At 43.5% G+C, this 21,415-nt stretch overlaps 1 protein-coding gene across 3 annotated transcripts in view; it reads right to left on the bottom strand.

The window, feature by feature from the left end:
• Positions 1 to 21,415, bottom strand: part of PCMT1 (protein-L-isoaspartate (D-aspartate) O-methyltransferase) — a 58,247-nt gene that overhangs the window by 35,809 nt on the left and 1,023 nt on the right. For all 3 annotated transcript variants that reach the window (XM_073575696.1, XM_073575695.1, XM_073575694.1), the window contains exon 2: positions 8,568 to 8,672. In XM_073575696.1, coding sequence (XP_073431797.1) covers positions 8,568 to 8,672 — 105 coding nt within the window. The remainder of the gene's footprint in view (positions 1 to 8,567; positions 8,673 to 21,415) is intronic.

Genomic DNA, 21,415 nt, shown 5'->3' on the forward strand with positions numbered 1-21,415 from the left:
GTATTGGTGCTTTTGTGGGCAGACTTTTCTCCCTATAAGAAAAGGGGGAGAAGTATTTTGAGTACCTCTATCCCAAGATCGCACCACTAGGACCCACCCCAGTTACACTTACTGTGGCTGGGGCAGCGCTGGGCTCTGCAGATGCAGGGCAGGAAGAACCGTCCATACTGACAGGGGATTTGCCTTACCTGTCGGCGTCTTCCGGCGGGTTAATAAAGGGTTAACCCCGCCCTCAGGGCAGTATTTTCATTTTCCCCCTCCTCCTCCCTGGGTCCTGGGGCAGGCACAGCGAGTGCTGGCAAGCTCCGCACGCTGGCAGCTGAATGGGGGCCGCCATGACAGGAAGTTGTCATACATACCCCGGAAGTGACCGCGCGTGACGTCACTTCCAGGTCACCGCACGGCGTGCAACAGGAGGAGGAGGAGAGACCGGAGAGCTGCGGGAGGCCTCCGGTCGGGGATCACTGGCCTGCTTTACTCCCCATAGGGGAGCGCGGGTGGGCAATGAAGGTCCCGTGTTCTTATGAAGACGGGAGCAGTACGGAGGAGGGGAGGCAGCGCCGCCGACCACCACTGCCCGGCTTAAGAATTACAGGTACGCTGCAGTAGCCGGTCACACAGCATACCGCACCTCTCCATGCCCCATGGGGGACAGGAAAGACACTGGTGAGAGGGAGGTGGGAGGGACCTTTTAACCTCTCGTGCTTCCTCTCCCCCATTAGGGCGTGGAGACAACCTCCTATGCTGTCGTGGAAGGTTGCTAGAGAAAAACAGTGATTGCTTTGTGTATTGGACTGCTGTATTGAATCTGGTTTGATTCTTGGTCCTGATGGTACTGGTGTGTTTCTTGCAAGATATATTCTTGCATCAAACACACCAGTGCCTTCTGGAAATACAGTCATTGCTTTGTGTATTGGACTGCTATATTGAATCTGGTTTTATTCTTGGTCCTGGTGTGTTTTTTGCAAGATATATTCTTGCATGAAACACACCTGTGCCTTCTGGAAAAACAGTGATTGCTTTGTGTATTGGACTGTATTGATCCTGCTTTCACTCTTGCTCCTGATGATACTGTTGTGTTTGCTGCTAGATATATTCTAGCAGGAAACATAACCGTGTCCTCGGGATCAACAGTGACTGCATTGTATATAGAATTATTTTGTGATGCCGCATTGTCTGTTTGCAAAGTTCACTCAGGTGTGTGTGCTGATAATGATGTTGCCATCAGTGCATTGTATAACGCTTTTTCAACAGTGAACAAAGTCCACACACGTTGGCGCTCGATGAAAGACTGCTTCAACACTGATGTTCGTGCTGAGGGACAGGTTCGCAGTGGTTCAGCAGCAAGGCCCAGAAGAAAGTACCGCTATCATCGCGAGTTGGCTTTTCTGAGACCGGTCCTTGCCACCAGAGCGTAAGTATTAAATGTTTTTTTTTTTTTTTTTTAATTACTATGTGCTTTTCTATTCCACAGCTGATGCTTCTTGTAATGCATGATAGTAATGTTTTCCTTTTCTTTCCACAGCACCTGGAGCAGCACCCTGCAACCTGTAACTGGAGCGGTCCTTCATCGGTCGACCTCGGACCCGTCCCAGCCATCCGACAGCCAGGAAACAGCTTGCAGGTCAGCAACACGGACAGCTGGTGATCAGGAAGCTGGTCAAGCAGGTGTTCCCCTTTCCCAGGTCTCTGCCACTGGTTATGCGGGCACTACCCACCAGCGGCAGACGGCCTTGGAAAGGAATGTCTTGCCCGAGTTTATGCACTTGAGCGAGGCCTTTCATGCCAGCCTCAAGTCGCTGTCCGACAGAGTGGAAGGCGGTTTTTCACTCATGGAATGTGGTTTTAACCACATGGAAAACAGCTTCCACTGTCGAACAGCACTTTGAGCGTCTGGAGGCCGACCTCAACAGACCAGCGCACTATTTTTTTAGTAAAATTGAACGGGGCATGGCGGAACACCTAAGTCCTGAGCAACAGCCGAGTGTGTTGCAGGCCTGCAACACTGCTTACTTGCAGGCTATGCAGCAGAATTGGTATGTGCAGCAGTCAGTGGTGTCATTTCCAACAGTGCCACCGCTGACTCGCTACACCTCCCTTCCGACTTCTGCTGCATACCACTGCACGGCCACCTTCACTCCAAGACAACCCGGACACCACTACACCACCCCAAGTCCGAGTGCTGCTAGACACTCCTCCGCCACCACACCATGGCAAGCGCTGCTCCTGTATGGAGCACCACCTGCTTGGAGCACCGCCACCACAGAACCTGCTTGGGCCACTGACAACTATTCTTCTGTTCAGAGCACCGCCACCATTTCTCCGTCTAGGAGCACTGACACCACCACTCAACAGCATTCAAGGAGCACCGCCACCCCTCCTCTTCAAAGGAGCACCGCCACCCCTCCTCTTCAAAGGAGCACCGCCACCCCTCCTCTTCAAAGGAGCACCGCCACCCCTCCTCTACAAAGGAGCACTGCCACCCCTCCTCTTCAAAGGAGCACCGCCACCACTCCTCTTCAAAGGTGCACCGCCATCATCATCATGTTGTAAGGATTCTTTTTTTGGCTAAGGTGAAGCAGTTATCACCGGAGCAATGGAATTCCTTACAACATGATCTGTTGGTGGCCCTTGAGGACTGGAGTTGGGGAACCCTGCTCGATTCAGTCTGTGCAATATTTGAAGAATGTAGAAACTGGTGTGGAAAATACAAGTCATATAGATTAGTGTTTTTGACAACACATATCTAAAAGAATGACACAAGAAACATGTCTCAGTAATGGAGATATCTGGTGTCAAAAAAACAAATCTATGACTTGCATTTTCAGCACCAGTCTCTTCAGTTTTCTAATATTGCAGACTGAATCGAGCAGGGTTCCCCAACTTCAGTCCTCAAGGCCAACCAACACATCATGTTTTAAGGAATTCCATTGCTCCGGTGGTAACTGCTTCACCTGAACCAAAAAAAAAGGAAATCCTTAAAACATGACCTGTTGGTAGACCTTAGAGGACTAGATTTTGGAAACCCTGGCATAGAGGATGGTGTTGAGTGCAAGGCATATCTATTGTTACCTTGCCTATTTTTTTTTTTACCATCATCATTTAACTATTTTTGAGACAAGGCAAGGGGATTGTAGATATACCTTGATAATTAACAACATACTCTATTAAGTGTGTGGAATAAACTGATGACATGATGGTGAAAATAAATGTTATATTTACTTCACCAATATCCTGGCCTTGTATCATCACTATCACACCTGGGCAGGTGAATACACATGAGTTTTAACCTGCAGCACTGCTTCAGTCTCCATATATTAGAAGCAGACTGTAGCGATGCTGCAGTTTAAGTCATATGTGTATTCTCCTGCCCATGTGTGATAACTTTGTGAAGTCAGTATGCGTTAGTTTGTGAGTCCTCACTTCAGCATGACACCAGGTCTGGGTATTGTAGAAGTTGTATAAACTTTATTATGTCTCCAGTGTGCGTTCAACCTCAAGCCACAGTGATCCTACAAATAATATTTATAGTCACATGTTTAGGTGTATTAAAAAGTTAAGGATGCCAGTACATCCACAAATCACTATTTGTAAAATTGGCCCATGTGACACAAATATTAGTTGTATTATCTCCACCGTCGCTGCTAATTGAACACACACTGTAGAGATGATAAAGGTCATACAACTTGTGTGTGTATGTATAGTCACCTGGTCAGGAGTACTAGTAAATTCATGATGCACAAAACACAGCATCATAATTTCACTGGTACACCTGGCCAGTTGATAATAGTATTTGGAGTGTAAAAAGACATAATGCACTCAGGGCAGGTATCAAAACAAGGTTTTTATTAACACACCAACAAGAAAATTTTTTTTACACCATTTGCTCTTGCCATTCCACTCGGCCTACATCTGAGAGTAGGCCGCAAAATTGGTCCCTCATTTGGCCAATTTCAACCGATGACCTAAGAGGGTGATGAGTAAATTCAGGCAATGGGTTAGGAGCAACATCATCAAGATCTAAGTTCGGCTACTCTCTAGCCATGACAAAATTATGTAGAACCACACAGGCCTTCACCACCTCATCCACTGTTTCCAGTTTCAGATTAATGGCTGTGGCGAGAATGCGCCATCTGGATACAAGTATACCAAAGGCACACTCAACAGTTCTTCAGGCCCTGGTCAGCCTGTAATTAAAAATTCTTTTGGTGTGGTCCAAGTCTCGGCTGGAGTAGGGCTTGGCACTTCTGGAATGCCTCATCCCCAACCATTACAAAGGGCTGTGGAGGACCTTCGGTGTTGGGAAGAGGCTGTGGCATGGGAAAATTGAACTGGTTGCCATAGAATCTCCGGCCCATGTCAGAGTTCTTAAACGCCTGGGAGTCATTCCCACGGCCAAATGCACCAATGTCCACTGCAATAAACATACAGTCTGCATCAGAAATGGCCATGAGTACAGTAGAAAAGTACTTTTTATAGTTGTAGTACTCCGATCCAGTTCTTTTTGGCTTGATAATCCGGATGTGTTTCCCATCAACTGCTCCCAAACAGTTGGGGAAATTGCAGACTGTCCAGAATTTTTCGGCGATTTCCAATCACTTTTCTGCGGTGGGCAGGGGGGCATGAATTCTGGACAGAGAACATTCCACAAAGCCCGGCAGGTGTCCGCTACAATTCCAGACAACGTGGATATTCCAATACGGTATTGGAAGTGGAGTGAAGAGAGGTTCTCTCCAGTTGCCAGGAATCTGGGAAACAAAGAAAAAACAAATTATTACTTGTGTATATGGATTTTTAAAACAGCAACAATAAATTTAAAAAAAAAGTTAACAAAAGGCTGCAGATGTATTTTTATTCACGACATGCCATAAAAAAAATACCGCAGCTTTTTGTTAACTACATGGCAGAACAATAATTCTGCCAGATTTGGAATAGTTTATGTTACAACAAAGAAAATTATGCAGGCATTGGTTTTGCTATACTACATACCGTAATATAACCAGGAGCCGTTCCTCACGAGTAATCGCATGACGGAGTTGGGTGTCCTGTCTCCGGATGACTTCTTGGACACGACCAAGCAAATCGTTAAAGCATTGTTGGGACATCCGGGTATAGTCAGTAAATTTCTCCGGGTTTGCTGTAGCTTACTGTAGAGGGTGTGGTACGCGCCACAGCTCTCCCGGAGTTCAATAATGGGATGTATCCACAAACGCCGCCACTGCCGTCTTCACTGCCTCTGTCTCTCTCCCTTTGTTGATGGCAAGCAACTGCATAAGCCTGAGCCATCCTCATGTCCAGATCCATGTCAAAGTAAAAAATCTTCCAGCGCAGATCCATGTTTCACAAGGAAAATGCAAGCAAATGTGAAGAATTCATCTGCAAACAGGGTCTATATAAAGAATTTCCATAACACAAGCCACTGAGGCCCCATTGGTGGAGTCTGTTGCAAGAATTTTTCAAGGATTTTTCTCCTGTGAAATGTGACACCATTGCGCATAAAAAAACGCAAACGCATAAAAAACCGCTTACAAACGCATAAAAACGCTGCGATTTTTTGTCGTAATGTGCACAATAACGCTACAAAAAATGCAGTTTACAAGCGTTTGCACGCGTTTTTGACATGCGTTTCATGTGCACTCGAAACGCTGTGCAAAAAGGCGCAAGTGTGAAAGTAGCCTTACATCAGCAAGACTTTGGAAACAATTTATTTTTGTTAGGATGTTATAAGGGTTAAAAGTTGACCAGCAATTTCACATTTTTCCAACAAAACTTACAAAACCATTTTTTTTTTTAGGAACCACCTCACATTTGAAGTGAGTTAGGGGGGGGGTCTATATAACAGAAAATACCCAAAAGTGACACCATTCTAAAAACTGCACCACTCAAAGTGCACAAAACCACATTCAAGATTAACCCCTCAGGTACTTTACGAAAACTAAAGCAATGTGGAAGGAAAAAAATGAATATTTTAGTTTTTTCACAAAAGATTTACTTTGGAACCAAACTTTTTTTTTTATTTTCACAAGGGTATCAGGAGAAAATGGACCAGAAAGTTTGGAGTGCAATTTCTCCTGAGTACACTGATACCTCATATGTGGGGTAAAGCCACTGTTTGGGCGCACGGCAGGGCTTGGAATCGAGGGAACACTGTTTGACTTTTTGAATGCAAAATTGGCTGGAATCAAAAGGACCTCTGAAGTACCTAAATAGTGGAAACCCCCCAATTCTAACGCCAACCTTAACACATCCCTACCCCCAACCCTTATGATAAAGGGGGGTTTGATTTACTATTTATTTTGATCATTGTGATAGGGTCTATCACAGTGATCAAAATTAACCAATAGGAAAAATCTCCCATTGTTGTCGGGTGCAGGGGGACAGAGCCAGAGGGTACAGGGACACCGGAGGTATCGGGGAGACCCAATTTCTCTCTCCTCTGGTATGCTAGATTATATCAGAGGAGAGAGAAATAAATGGAAAAATCAGACTTTTTTTTTGCGGTCGCCGTTATGGTGAAGGTAAAAAATTATGTTCTCTGGGGTCGAGAGATTTTGTGAAGCTGGGGGGGCATAATACCCTTATTTCTCAGCGCCATTAAAAAGCGGCGCTAAGGAATAAGTACCCTTAACTGCCACCCCGTTAAAAGGCGTATCGGCGGTTGTTAAGGGGTTGATCTGACAGTTTATCATGTTTGTCCCTTAAATATAGCCCCCCCTCTTCTGTGCATATAAATTAATATATATATATATATATATATATATATATATATATATGAGCCATGGCCCACTTGCTGAACCCCTTTTTAAGAGAGCCTGTCTTTTGCTGATGAGCTCCTGAATCTGGCATTGCTTTTATTTTGTAACGGTGCCTTTTTCGCTCCTGAGAAATGGCCACCTCTTTCTCTGTTTATTAGCTAGTCTTTTGAAGTGTAGTACAGTCCTTCTGATTCGGTGTGTTTCCGAGACTAGCTTCACACTAGCGTTTGGCAGAGCTGAGGAGGCCTGCGTAGGTTCCTCTGTGAAGCTCCGCCCACTGCCGCCTCTCCTCCGTTCAGCTCCGCGTACGTCTGCATGCGGCCTGCGTACCTATCTTTAACATTGGGTACACAGGCCATGCTGTTTTGACGCATGCGGACGCATCCGCATGGCCTGCGTACCCAATGTTAAAGATAGTGCAGAGTAATGTGTGGACAGACTACATGTTTATAATTATGGGCAGTCCAGAAGTAGTTAATCGCGTATTTTCATTATCCACATTTACTGCAAATTAACAGAACATTATTAGATGTACATGCCCCACATCTGGGACACACAGTTTTCTTGAAAATGGAGAGCTGACTTGTGAACAAGGTGGTAGTTATGAATTTACTACAATGAGAGTTCTGAGAATAGACAATTTCTTAAGACAGAAACAGATCCCACTTGAGACCTCCATCTTTGTGAATATGCAATACATGCCTGATATAAGAATAACCCATTATCATTGCCTCTTTTTACATATGTGATTGAATAATTTGTAATTAGATAAATTTATTTATTCTTGATTATATAGCGCCATTATGTTCCACAGCACTTTACAGACATTATCATTGTCCCGACTAAATATCCTACTCTGTAGTGCGGGAAAAAGGCAGAGTACCCAGAGAAAACTCAGAACGAAATCCACAGAAACATGGAGAACAAACCAGAGCACCCGGAGGAAAGGCACGCAAACACAGAGAACATAACCAGAGTGGCCAGAGGAAACCCACACAAACACAGGGAGAACAAACCAGAGAGCCCACAGGAAACCCACACAAACACAGGGAGAACAAACCAGAGAGCCCACAGGAAACCCACACAAACACAGGGAGAACAAACCAGAGAGCCCACAGGAAACCCACACAAACACAGGGAGAACAAACCAGAGTACCCAGAGGAAACCTACACAAACACAGGGAGAACAAACCAGAGTACCCAGGGGAAACCCACACAAACACAGGGAGAACAAACTAGAGTACTCAGAGGAAACCTACACAAACACAGGGAGAACAAACTAGAGTACCCAGAGGAAACCTGCACAAACACAGGGAGAACAAACAAGAGTACCCAGAGGAAACCTACACAAACACAGGGAGAACAAACCAGAGTGCCCAGAGGAAACCTACACAAACACCGGAAGAACAAACTAGATTGCCCAGGGGAAACCCACACAAAGACAGGGAGAACAAACCTGAGTGCCCAGAGGAAACCTACACAAACACCGGGAGAACAAACCAGAGTGCCCAGAGGAAACCTACACAAACACAGGGAGAACAAACCAGAGTACCCAGAGGAAACCTACACAAACACAGGGAGAACAAACCAGAGTGCCCAGGGGAAACCCACACAAAGACAGGGAAAACAAACTAGAGTGACCAGAGGAAACCCACACAAAGACAGGGAGAACAAACTAGAGTGCCCAGAGGAAACCCACGCAAACACAGAAAGAACAAACCAGGATTACTTGAAAGAAACCCACACAAACACAGGGCGTTACATTACCAATGACATTTGCAGCAATCATCAAACTTAAAAGAGTCGTCTTACCTATTGATTGCGGAGAGTCCATATAAGGATTGCATTTTGCATAATGTTTGCGATCAGTAGCCAACATGACTTCATATACTTTGTCTGATTTTATAATAGCATTTTCTGAAGAAAAAAAAAATTTTTTTTTTAGAACAGTTGCAGTTATTCAGCAGGTGAAATAAAATACATACTTTTTAAACGAGTTTTATGATTTTTTTTTAAAGGTTATGTCACTTTCTAATACGATTTGTGTTTCCATTTCTCAGCACTTACAATTTATAGTTATTGGGAATGTTTTTTGCCACCAGTGACATAAATCCACAGAAGAGCACAAATCTCATTCCTGTGTGAAATTAGTCTGTGTGTACTAGTGTACCAGCAGAAAAACCTCAGCTGTATATTACATCTTTACTGTTTCACACTCAGGCGATCAAAAGTTTTTTTTTTAATATTAAAAATGATTAATACTGCCATACTGTGAGAGCTGTGCACAGGAATGTCATTCATATGCAGCACTCGCCAGAAGCATCAACAGACCTGACGGTACAAACATATATATATATATATATACATACATACATTATATATATATAATGGCGTTAACAGAAAAGTAAGGCCTGAATTCATCATTTGTGGGGTTGATTTTTAAGGCACCTTTCTTTTTCGTCTTGTGCTATTTATTGCAGCTTGTTGCCCCAAGATCTTCAAAATTGTGTACATTATTTTGCTCAAAATTAAAATATTATATATATATATATATATATATATATATATATATAAAAAAAAAACACAACCTACTAGACTTTAAAAAAAAAAAAGGTGGAAATTAAAGGAAGAATTAGGTGTAAATAAGACACGGGGTGGGGGAGGATCACCACAAACTAAAGAACAGACGCAAATACAATAAATGAATTGGGCCGTACATTTTTCGATGTAGTGATGCTGCATTCATATATAATTCTAATTCAAATATACAGATGAGTGGCATGGGTTATGTGCACACTATGTTCTGGCATATATGTTCATGGCCTTGCAGCAGGTTCCATCTAAAGATCTCAAAACGGGTTTTGGATGGAACTCCAGCGGTTCGGCAGAACCATAGTCAAGCGAATTTTTTGCCCACTTCAAAACTACTGAAATAGCGGTCAGAGACTCAGTTGAGCGTTCTCTGTCTCATTATAGTAAGTGGTTTTATTGGGCATTCGTGCCATATCCTGTTTTAGTAGTCACTAAAGTGTGGCCCGAATGTAATGTGAAACACAGTCCAAATCATTTAAACTAATAAAAAAGGCAAAAATATGAAAAGCTACTTGTGCCCAAAAAGTATTTTGGAAACTCAGCCTTAGTGCAATAATAAGGTATGAGAAAGATGGCAGCAAGAGTGCGGCCCTTTTTCAGAGGCCGAGTGGTAGAAAATACTAAGATCGGTCCTAGAACAATATTCCGTTCACGATCTCAAAACATGCTGGTTTAGGGCTCTAGACCACTACTCAACTGTTTCACTTTGAAGACTACCTTTCAATAATGTGTGACTCATTTAAGAACAGGCATCAGCATATGCCAGACTTTTCGAAATGACCCGAATTAATAATTCAGAAAACTGTCCCAATACAGCCTCCAAAGGACTTGACTTTCTAGTAAAAGTGGCCTCCGAACGTCTATGTTGTAGGAACGAAGCATGCTGTGCGACTTCCGACAACCGTCCACTGCTGCATTTCCCATCAGGATGGGAGACCTGTGGAATTGCAGCTTGCGCTTTAAGACCGCTATCGACTGCTAAGGTTATTGCAGCAGTTACTGATCGGTAACTTAAAGGGGTTGTCTGGGCTTTTCACATAATCTCAGTGCATATCTGGGCTGCAGAATGCTGACAATAAGTAATTTACCTTCTGTGGCCAGTTTGCATGTTTTCCAAGATATCATCTCTTGCTTGTAAGAAAAACGTCCAAGGGGGATGTGTTCTGGCATTGAAATGAGAACTACTCTACTAAAAACCTGCCCTCTATAGCAACAACCCCACCCTCCATAGCAACAGGCCCTCCCCGACCACATGAAGAAGCCTAGCCCTCCTCACACAGTAACAAATCCTCCCCCTCTAGCAGCCTCAGTGCAGAGAGAAGCTGCTCCTCCCCCAGACACACGCTGAACAGTGATCTATGGAAAGTGAAACTATTGAAGAGGAAACGACCAGTTCTCATTTCAATGCCAGAACACACCCCTTTAATGGTTTCACAATTTATATCCAATTTTTTTTTATACACAAAACGCAATGCTCAGACTGACGGCAGGCCTCCTGGACCGAACCAACAACCTCATGTCAAACATTCAGATCAGAAGACCCATGGTTGGCACTGGCATTGAGGACCATATATGAAATGCCCTACATTTAGAATATATTTCAGGGGTATTATCAATAAAATGAATGCTATGTGCTCCTGCAATTGATCCCTTGACAGTTCTCCATGTCAATATAAACGCCAAGAATAATAGGAATCTTAAAAGGTTGGTCCATTCTTGTCTATCAGGAGTCCACTCCTCCCCGACCTCCCAACCTGCCTGAATGTCAATAGTTATCGGATATCCAAGTGCTGTTGGGAGTCCAGCTAACCTTTTGTTACTTCTGTAAATTACTGGCCTGAGAGGGGGAGAGTGAGTGGCCCTCAAGAATACACCAGACTGAACTATTGGCATAACGCTTCCAGCTCCCAATAGACAAACAGAACTTTTTTTGGTTTTTCCCTAGTAGGGTTACAGATGATAGAAAATCCCTTAAATATGATATCCTAACATACGAAAGTTGCCACCTATGCTGCTGCTCCTTTTGGGGGATATCTCCTTTAGGCTGTGTGCCCACCATGAGTTTTTGGTGAGTTTTGTTGCTGTACATTTTTACTCCATCATAAACGCAGCATCTTACAGTTCCAGCCAAGTAGATGGAATTTATAGAAATCTCCTGCCCATTGAGCTTCTTTACTGCTCCGTATAATCTGACCTGTGGTGCGTTTCATATCTGCAACATGTAAATTTCTCTTGTGGGTACGCCGATATTTATGTGCAGATTTTCCCCTAAGACTTGCATTAGGTTCGAAAAATCTACAGGTAAAAAACGCACTTGCATTTTCGTGCCTTTCTGTGGCAGAGACGCACCAAAAATGCATGTAATCCTTACGACTATTGATAAAAGTTTCGTCAAAGCCAAATATCAGAAAGTATAAAAAAAAAAAGTAGCTCCGATCAAAACCGCAAGTAACCCAATTGACATAATAGTTGCAGAAATTCTGCAACATCAAAAACTCGCCAAAAGTCATGGGAACAAAAGAGTATGTGCCCACGACATCTTTTATACTCTGGCGTACCCAAGGAGTTTGGCCAGGGGAAGACGCCTCAGAAGACACCAGTGTCTTTTGTTCTGAAAGGTCTTTTAGATTGATTTTTTTTTCTTTGTCTTTTTAGAAATTGATATAAACCATTGAACAGTTTCAAAGAGGAAGCCACCTGAAGAACGGTCAGGTCACTTTACTTGTTTCTCGGCTTTTGAAGCCTGAAGACGCTCAAAGAGTCTTGAAGGACTGAACATGTGCAAGTCAAGTAGTTTGTTCGCTGGTGTGCATATGTTCACTCTTTTTAGCATTCTTTAAGCGCTTTTTCAGGCGGGTTTCAGGGAGAATCCAACTGAAAGACATGTGAACATAGCCTTAGGGTAGTTTTAAACGGTGGTTTTCGAGCATTTTATTTGTCCTCATTTCTTACCCTTTTTATACATTTTTGGATACTTGGCATTTTTTCGCCCAGAAGCAGTATATTACAGTTGTTACTTTTTTATGTCATTTCCTATGGAATTTTCTATAGGAAAATAATGCATATAATAATTTTTATTATAGCGCAAACAGATTCCATAGCACTTTACATTTTAAAGGGGACTTGTACAGACAATAACGACATTACAGCATGTAAGAAAAGAACTCCTCCTAAGGAACTTGTAATAAGGAACCCAAACTCTTTAAACCATGGTATGTTACCTGTTATATGATCTCCATGCCTGTGAAATACTCCGACATTATAAACAGTTGCTATTAATATATTCCTTTGTTGCATTGTATTAGCAGTCGGTCTACTGTGAATTCCACTATCCTAAATAAGAAATGGTAGGGGAATGTCAAAGCATTTTTTTTTTTTGCTACATGGGGTTGTAGATTATTTGAGTAGCCTGATGAAGTTGGGTTTTGTTATCTTGGGCTTCCTTGCTATGATTTTAGTATGGCGAGATAAAGCTGGAGAGAACGAGCTTACTGTGCAGATTCCAGCTGTGTTCCCAAACATGGTCCTCAGTCGTGGCCTGACCTGGGTTTCTGAAAGCCAGCGTTATTCCAATTGCCCACACACATAGCTGTGAGAACACAAAAGTCTCTCCTTTTCATACTCTTGATGAACTGTCATACAATAAATGTATATATAGTAATCTGGGTCTTTATTCGGTGTGGGTTACAGCAGTCAGACCCCGGTTGAGCCTACATTTGTGGCGTACCTCACAAGATCCCCATATTCTGACAAAACTTGAATGCATTAAAGAATATAACATTACCCAAGTATTTGAACCATAACATAATCAGATTTTTTCGACATCTATAGACCCAGGATAATGCTCTTAAAGGGAACCTGTCATGTGCTTTTTGTGTACTAAACTGGCCCACAGTGTGTTAGTGATGCAATGTGCATCACTACCATGGTTTTCTGAAAGAAAAGCTCCCAGTATCTATGAGTAAAAACACTATGTCATTAGTAGATTGGCTCACGTACCTTCAGTGTCAGTTATGGGGGGGATTACCAGTTCAGTCACAGTTATGGTCCTGTTCAAGATTATTCACGGCCACCGCATTGTGATTGATTGCGGTGACTGGCCTGATGTCACGTCAAGGGCTCAGAAATCCTGCGCTTCAATAAGCACTCAGTACATAGTGATTGGTGGCTGTAACCACACTCCGGCAGTGACTGACAGCTGGCTCTAATGCCGAGCTGACGGTCAGTCAGTGCAGGACCTCGGGACCTCGGTAACAGCCGCCTCTCACTAAGGACTGAGAAATGACAAAAAGCACGCAGGCCAATCTCAATGACTGAAAGCCCACGGTTGCCAGTAGTAAGGTTCATTTCCTCCTGGCAGCGGGACACTTGGTGCAGAGGCACCAGGCAGCTTCAGAACGCTACTGACCGACAAATAAACCCCATATCTGCAAGTTAATAGCGCTTTTTTCACATGACAGGTTCCAATTAAGTAAGAAAACCTTATGTGACAAGTTATCACAATTATAAGTTGTAAGAGTCATGACAACCTTTGCTACATATGTACGGGTTACATACATAGCAGCCTGTAAGTCATCACAATGAGGGCTATGCGAGGGGGACTGGGGACACACTGCTCTTTAATACTTCCAATTAGAACGTCCATTATACCTTTTGAGCGCTCCTATTAGGTTTATCTGTCTTCTTGACTACTAGGTATACAGATCAACCTGACCAATTGGCTGTAACGAGACCATATTCATGTAGGAGCTCTGAGACTCATTAAGTTTGTAGCAAGGAACACATCTCCACATAATATGGAAATTCGCAGAGCAGTACATTGTGGCCTCCTTTCATGGATACTTGAGTGCTCAAATCAACACTAACGGATACCCACTCAAATATTCACTAGTGTATTGCGCACTGCATAAAAAAGTCATAAAGCTCCTTGAATGTTCCTTACATTGAAGATGACCTATATCTATGCTATATGCACTCATAGTGGCATCCAATTTACAGGGGGTAATACAGCAAGGACCTCATTCATCCTCCGCACTGTCGCAGTGCACCGTTAAGTCACACTTAAGGTCCACTACATGTATTTGGACAGCAATAGACATTCTGGACTTCTAACCGGCAGGTCTACCTTGAAGTGCACATTAACCCGGTCCTGGAAGCAAAGCAGGAAGGGACTAGATGTACTTGTGGGATTTCAGCCAAACTGAGCTGGCAATTGGCCTTGACTACCCCTGACAATTGGTATTAAGGAAAAGCTATATAAGCACAAGTGCATGTATAGCCCACTGAGGCTGTGGGGGATATTTATTATAAGTGTCGGAAAATCCATTCATTGGATGAGGGTGTAGTAACCCCAGCTTGTCAGATTCATAATGAGCCGTGGCGTTCCTTATGTCACAAATCCTACTTCAGTCCCCAACTGGAGTAAGATTACTGGTGAAGCATACACAACTTTATAGACGCTACTCATTCATTAAGAGGAGTGCGTCTTAATGAATCAGGAGCGCCTGACTCGAACACATATCAATAACGGAGTGAAAATCAATTGTCTTAATGAATCAGGGCCATTGTCGGTTAACTCCATTTTTGGAGTGGAATCTGTGTGCCAACTCCAAGTTTGAGGAAGATTTGGCTAGTTTCCACTCAGTTTCTGCTCCAAAAACTCAGTGTGAACATAGCCTTATTAGGCATAACCATTTCTTGTCAAAAGGTTATGTCCTTACATGGTCAGCACTGATTTGACCAAACCAGACTGTGCGATAGCCCACCCCTAAATTGAATGTCTTCACAGCTTAAATGCGGCGTGTTGCCATGTTTTTCAAAAAATTTAGCTAAATTGTTACATGGGTTTCAAAAACTGCATTGCAACTTTAACGTGTGAACACAAAGATGTCAATTTATCCTTCCAGTTCTAGGGCGACTAAGTGAGGAACAGCACAACACAGGCTACTTCTAAGAGCTCGTGCCCATGGTCGTATTTTCGTTCCGAGTGCGAGCCGATAAAACATTGGATGGCACTCGGACAATGTTATGCTATGGGGCTCTGCACATGTAAGATTCTTTTTTTTTTTCTTCAGATGGAGCTGATCTGAGGAAGAAAAAAATAAAAAAAATTTGTCTCCATTTTCTCCTCATCCGAAAGAACGGGATCGCACACCGTGATAAAATTCTGATTGGAGTGATTTGCATAACTGGCCCAATTGTCTCGGATAATACATCACAGATCCAGAACTGCCATTTCTTTTACAAAACCAGATGGGCCTCCACAAAAATAGTGGTTAAGAAAGTGACACTGAGGGCGACAGAACACTGCAAATGGAAAGAGGAAATACTGATGCATTTAGATAAGGCAAAGTAAAAAAAAAAAAAATGATATTTTTACAGTATAGTTTATGTGAAAACAGTAGATTATTCTGCGGGAAAGCCAAGGTTGGCTCTCGTCTGTCTTTGGCTGTAACATACGTACCGATAACATGGACCACAACATCGGTAACGTATGAATCTATATGTAAAGCCTTGGAGAACAACTCTTACTAGAACAATTAACCTACATACGTGCATAATTTGCAAGAGCTATGGATAACAAACAATATAGTACACTACCAGTTGTGGCCAAAAGTATTGACACCCCTGCAATTCTGTCAGATAATACTCAGTTTCTTCCTGAAAATGATTGCAAACACTAATTCTTTGGTATTATCTTCATTTAATTTGTCTTAAATGAAAAAACACAAAAGAGAATGAAGCAAAAAGCAAAACATTGATCATTTCACACAAAACTCCAAAAATGGGCCAGACAAAAGTATTGGCACCCTCAGCCTAATACTTGGTTGCACAACCTTTAGCCAAAATAACTGCGACCAACCACTTCCGGTAACCATCAAGGAGTTTCTTACAATGCTCTGCTGGAATTTTAGACCATTCTTCTTTGGCAAACTGCTCCAGGTCCCTGATATTTGAAGGGTGCCTTCTCCAAACTGCCATTTTTAGATCTCTCCACAGGTGTTCTATGGGATTCAGGTCTGGACTCATTGCTGGCCACCTTAGAAGTCTCCAGTGCTTTCTCTCAAACCATTTTCTAGTGCTTTTTGAAGTGTGTTTTGGGTCATTGTCCTGCTGGAAGACCCATGACCTCTGAGGGAGACCCAGCTTTCTCACACTGGGCCCTACATTATGCTGCAAAATTTGTTGGTAGTCTTCAGACTTCATAATGCCATGCACACGGTCAAGCAGTCCAGTGCCAGAGGCAGCAAAGCAACCCCAAAACATCAGGGAACCTCCGCCATGTTTGACTGTAGGCACCGTGTTCTTTTCGTTGAATGCCTCTTTTTTTCTCCTGTAAACTCTATGTTGATGCCTTTGCCCAAAATGCTCTACTTTTGTCTCATCTGACCAGAGAACATTCTTCCAAAACGTTTTAGGCTTTTTCAGGTAAGTTTTGGCAAACTCCAACCTGGCTTTTTTATGTCTCAGGGTAAGAAGTGGGGTCTTCCTGGGTCTCCTACCATACAGTCCCTTTTCATTCAGACGCCGACGGATAGTACGGGTTGACACTGTTGTACCCTCGGACTGCAGGGCAGCTTGAACTTGTTTGGATGTTAGTCGAGGTTCTTTATTCAACATCCGCACAATTTTGCGTTGAAATCTCTTGTCAATTTTTATTTTCTGTCCACATCTGGGGAGGTTAGCCACAGTGCCATGGGCTTTAAACTTCTTGATGACACTGCGCACGGTAGACACAGGAACATTCAGGTCTTTGGAGATGGACTTGTAGCCTTGAGATTGCTCATGCTTCCTCACAATTTGGTTTCACAAGTCCTCAGACAGTTCTTTGGTCTTCTTTCTTTTCTCCATGCTCAATGTGGTACACACAAGGACACAGGACAGAGGTTGAGTCAACTTTAATCCATGTCAACTGGCTGCAAGTGTGATTTAGTTATTGCCAACAACTGTTAGGTGCCACAGGTAAGTTACAGGTGCTGTTAATTACACAAATTAGAGAAGCATCACATGATTTTTCGAACAGTGCCAATACTTTTGTCCACCCTCTTTATGTTTGGTGTGGAATTATATACAATTTGGCTTTAGGACAATTCTTTTTGTGTTTTTTCATTTAAGACAAATTAAATGAAGATAATACCAAAGAATTTGTGTTTGCAATCATTTTCAGGAAGAAACTGAGTATTATCTCACAGAATTGCAGGGGTGTCAATACTTTTGGCCACAACTGTATTAGGCCAGTTGCTCATATCCATGGACCTCAAATCATTGTCGCATTCGAAGACCCAGCCGAACATCTGTTTGTCCAGGCCTGAGTCTACATGAAGCCCAGTAGTGGGTTCAGATTTTCTGATGAGAGATTAGTTCTGGCCTTACTCCAAGTCTGCCTTAAGAAGAACTGCTCCTTCCAGCTGTGGTCTAGTCTGGTTGCTAGATGTGGTCTCAGGCAGTGGGTCCAACCTTTCAATCTTCCCATTGTGGACAGTTGTCCTACAAGTTCTTCTACCACACTACATTCAGCAGGGAGGTGGAAGGCACACAAAGGCAATATCTGATATGGACTTCCACTTGGTACATAATGCTACCCAAGAGTCATGGCCTGGCACAGGTTTCATTTTAGAACTAGAAAGAGATGGCTGGAGATCTTTGGAATGACAAGTAGTTTAAGTAGAGGACTTTTTCAGCCAGGAGATGGGAATACTTTTCTATATGCAGTGGCCAGAAGTGGCCGAGATTACAGAAGGGGATGAACAATCTATGTTCTAATAGAAACAAATGTTACAGAAAAAAAGGGCTTCGAGAATCCAGTATATGGAAAGGTATTCCCATGTCAACCAGGATTCACCAAGATGGAAACACCCCTGTAAATAAAGTCACACACAGTATGACCCCCCCAAAAAATAACGCCCATCTCTTACAGGGGTTGTTCTGCTTAAAAAACAAATGGCCTTAGTATGCTCAAAATATCCAGTAATTAAGATCTGAAGATATCAGCACAGGTTCCTTTCTTGCTTGGGCTTAAAGGGAATCTGTCACCCAATTTTTTGAGTATCAGCTGCCGGCACCGACATCAGAGGCTTATCTACAGCATTCTGTAATGCTGTAGATAATCCCCCGATGTAATCTGAAAGACAAGAAAAATGAGTTAGATTATACTCATCCAGGAGCGGTCCAGGTCCGGTTTTGGTCCGATGAGTGTCGCGGACCGGCGCCTCCCATCTTCTAATGGTGACGTCCTCTTCTTTGCTGCCTGTCGTGGCTCTGGCGCACTACTCTGTTGAGGGCAGAGCAGAATGCTGCAGTGCGTAGGCGCCGGACCTCTCTGACCTTTCCCGGCGCCTGCGCACTGCAATACTCTGCCCTGCCCTCAACAGAGCAGAGCGCCTGCACAGGAGCCACGACAGGCAGCAAAAAGGACGTCACCGTTAGAAGATGGGAGGCGCCGGACCGGAATGCTGTAGCTAAGCCCCTGATGTCGGTGACGGCAGGTCATAGTCGAAAAATGGGATGACAGATTCCCTTTAATGCAGGCAGTGATATTAGTGTGAAAGGGGGCTGGCGGATGAATCCGCAGCGTGTGCACACATAGCATAAGGGTGTCTTCACTCGAATTTGAATAGGAACTGAGCAGAAATTCACAAAAATCCTACAAAGAAAAACAACAAACAACTTGGTAAAAACACTCAGTGGGCACACACCCTTTCTGTAGGGGAAACACTAGTGACTGTTACATAGTAGGCTGCCTCTGGAGACTAATGATAAAGGAGCCACACGCTGATGACTATGCGCAGACAGCTTTGCTCTTTAGCTAGACTGCACATAGTCATCAGCCCAAGGGAGGCACACGGGCTTCTCGGGGGGAGACGGCCTGTAACTGCTCAGCAGAGACCTGACTAACTCCTTAACTGGAAGCCAACATTCATCTCCATAATTGGCCCAGGAATATTCACCGTACATTTATTCTACATACACGGGTTATAACTTCTTCCAAAATATCACTGTACATTCCTGGGCCATCCAGGGAACGGCTGCAGCGCCACCTGAGGGTAAAATAAACATTGCAGCCCAATGACCTGTCACGTAATGGTTCTTGTTACACTTGCATCTTAGTGTTTGACTTAAAGGGGTAGTCCAGTTTAGGGTTTAAAGTCTGCAGTCATTCCATGTCATCACAGGCTTCTGTGCCTTGTCAGGGGTCTCAGGCGTTGTCGGTGAGATTGTGCAGTCAGGAGTCATCAAGCGTGCGATTCGCATACTTCCGCTCACATTCAGACTAGACGTGAGAGAAGCCAAGCGCGTCTAGTCGGCATGCACTGGGTATAGTATAGTCATGGCCAAAAGTTTTGAGAATGATACAGATATTATATTTTCACATGATCTGCTGGCCTCTGGTTTTTATGTGTGTTTGTCAGATGTTTTTATCACATACAGAAATATAATTGCAATCATATTATGAGTAACAAAAGGTTATATTGACAGTTAGAATGAGTTAATGCAGCAAGTCAATATTTGCAGTGTTGACCCTTCTTCTTCAGGACCTCAGCAATTCTCCCTGGCATGCTCTCAATCAACTTCTGGATCAAATCCTGACTGATAGCAGTCCATTCTTGCAAAATCAATGCTTTTATTTTGTCTGAATTTGAAGGTTTTTGTTTGTCCACCCGTCTCTTGATGATTGACAAGTTCTCAATGGGATTAAGATCTGGGGAGTTTCCAGGCCATGGTCCGAAAATCTCTATGTTTTGTTCCCTGAGCCATTTAGTTATCACCTTTGCTTTATGGCAAGGTGCTCCATCATGTTGAAAAAGGCATTGTTGATCGCCAAACTGCTCTTGGACGGTTGGGAGAAGTTGCACTTGGAGGACATTCTGGTACCATTCTTTATTCATGGCTGTGTTTTTAGGCAAGACTGAGAGAGAGCCCATTCCCTTGGCTGAGAAGCAACCCCACACATGAATGGTTTCAGGATGCTTGACAGTTGGCATGAGACAAGACTGGTGGTAGCGCTCACCTAGTCTTTTCCGAATAAGCCGTTTTCCAGATGTCCCAAACAATCGAAAAGGGGATTCATCAGAGAAAATGACTTTACCCCAGTCCTCAGCAGTCCACTCCCTGTACCTCTTGCAGAATATCAGTCTGTCCATGATGTTTTTCCTGGAGAGAAGTGGCTTCTTTGCTGCCCTCCTTGACACCAGGCCTTGCTCCAAGAGTCTCCGCCTCACAGTGCGTGCAGATGCACTCACACCTGCCTGCTGCCATTCCTGAGCAAGCTCTGCACTGCTGGTAGCCCGATCCCGCAGCTGAAACACTTTTAAGAGACGGTCCTGGCGCTTGCTGGTCTTTCTTGGGCGCCCTGGAGCCTTTTTGGCAACAAGGGAACCTCTCTCCTTGAAGTTCTTGATGATGCGATAGATTGTTGACTGAGGTGCAATCTTTCTAGCTGCGATACTCTTCCCTGTTAGGCCATTTTTGTGCAGTGCAATGACGACTGCACATGTTTCTTTAGAGATAACCATGGTTAACAGAAGAGAAACAATGATGCCAAGCACCAGCCTCCTTTTAAAGTGTCCAGTGGTGTCATTCTTACTTAATCATGACAGATTGATCTCCAGCCCTGTCCTCATCAACACCCACACCTGTGTTAATGGAGCAATCACTGAAACGATGTTAGCTGGTCCTTTTAAGGCAGGGCTGCAATGATGTTGAAATGTGTTTTGGGGGATAAAGTTCATTTTCTAGGCAAATATTGACTTTGCAAGTAATTGCTGTTAAGCTGATCACTCTGTATAACATTCTGGAGTATATGCAAATTGCCATTAGAAAAAATGAAGCAGTAGACTTTGTAAAAATTAATATGTGTCATTCTCAAAACTTTTGGCCATGACTGTAGGTGCAGGGGATGCCTACGGGGACCAATAAGTCCATCTGAAAAGACCAGTAATATTAGACTTGCAATAATTGGAGCTTTTGCATTGGGCCCATGAGTGACAGCAGTGTCGGCACATGACCACCGTCACCATTGGGGAATCCCGACAGCGCGCTCTCCGCACACCATCAGGATTCAGCAGAGG

The sequence above is a fragment of the Dendrobates tinctorius genome, unplaced genomic scaffold, assembly GCF_039654945.1.
Source record: "Dendrobates tinctorius isolate UK_male_01 unplaced genomic scaffold, ASM3965494v1 ptg000046l, whole genome shotgun sequence".
In the NCBI taxonomy this organism is placed as follows: domain Eukaryota; kingdom Metazoa; phylum Chordata; class Amphibia; order Anura; family Dendrobatidae; genus Dendrobates; species Dendrobates tinctorius.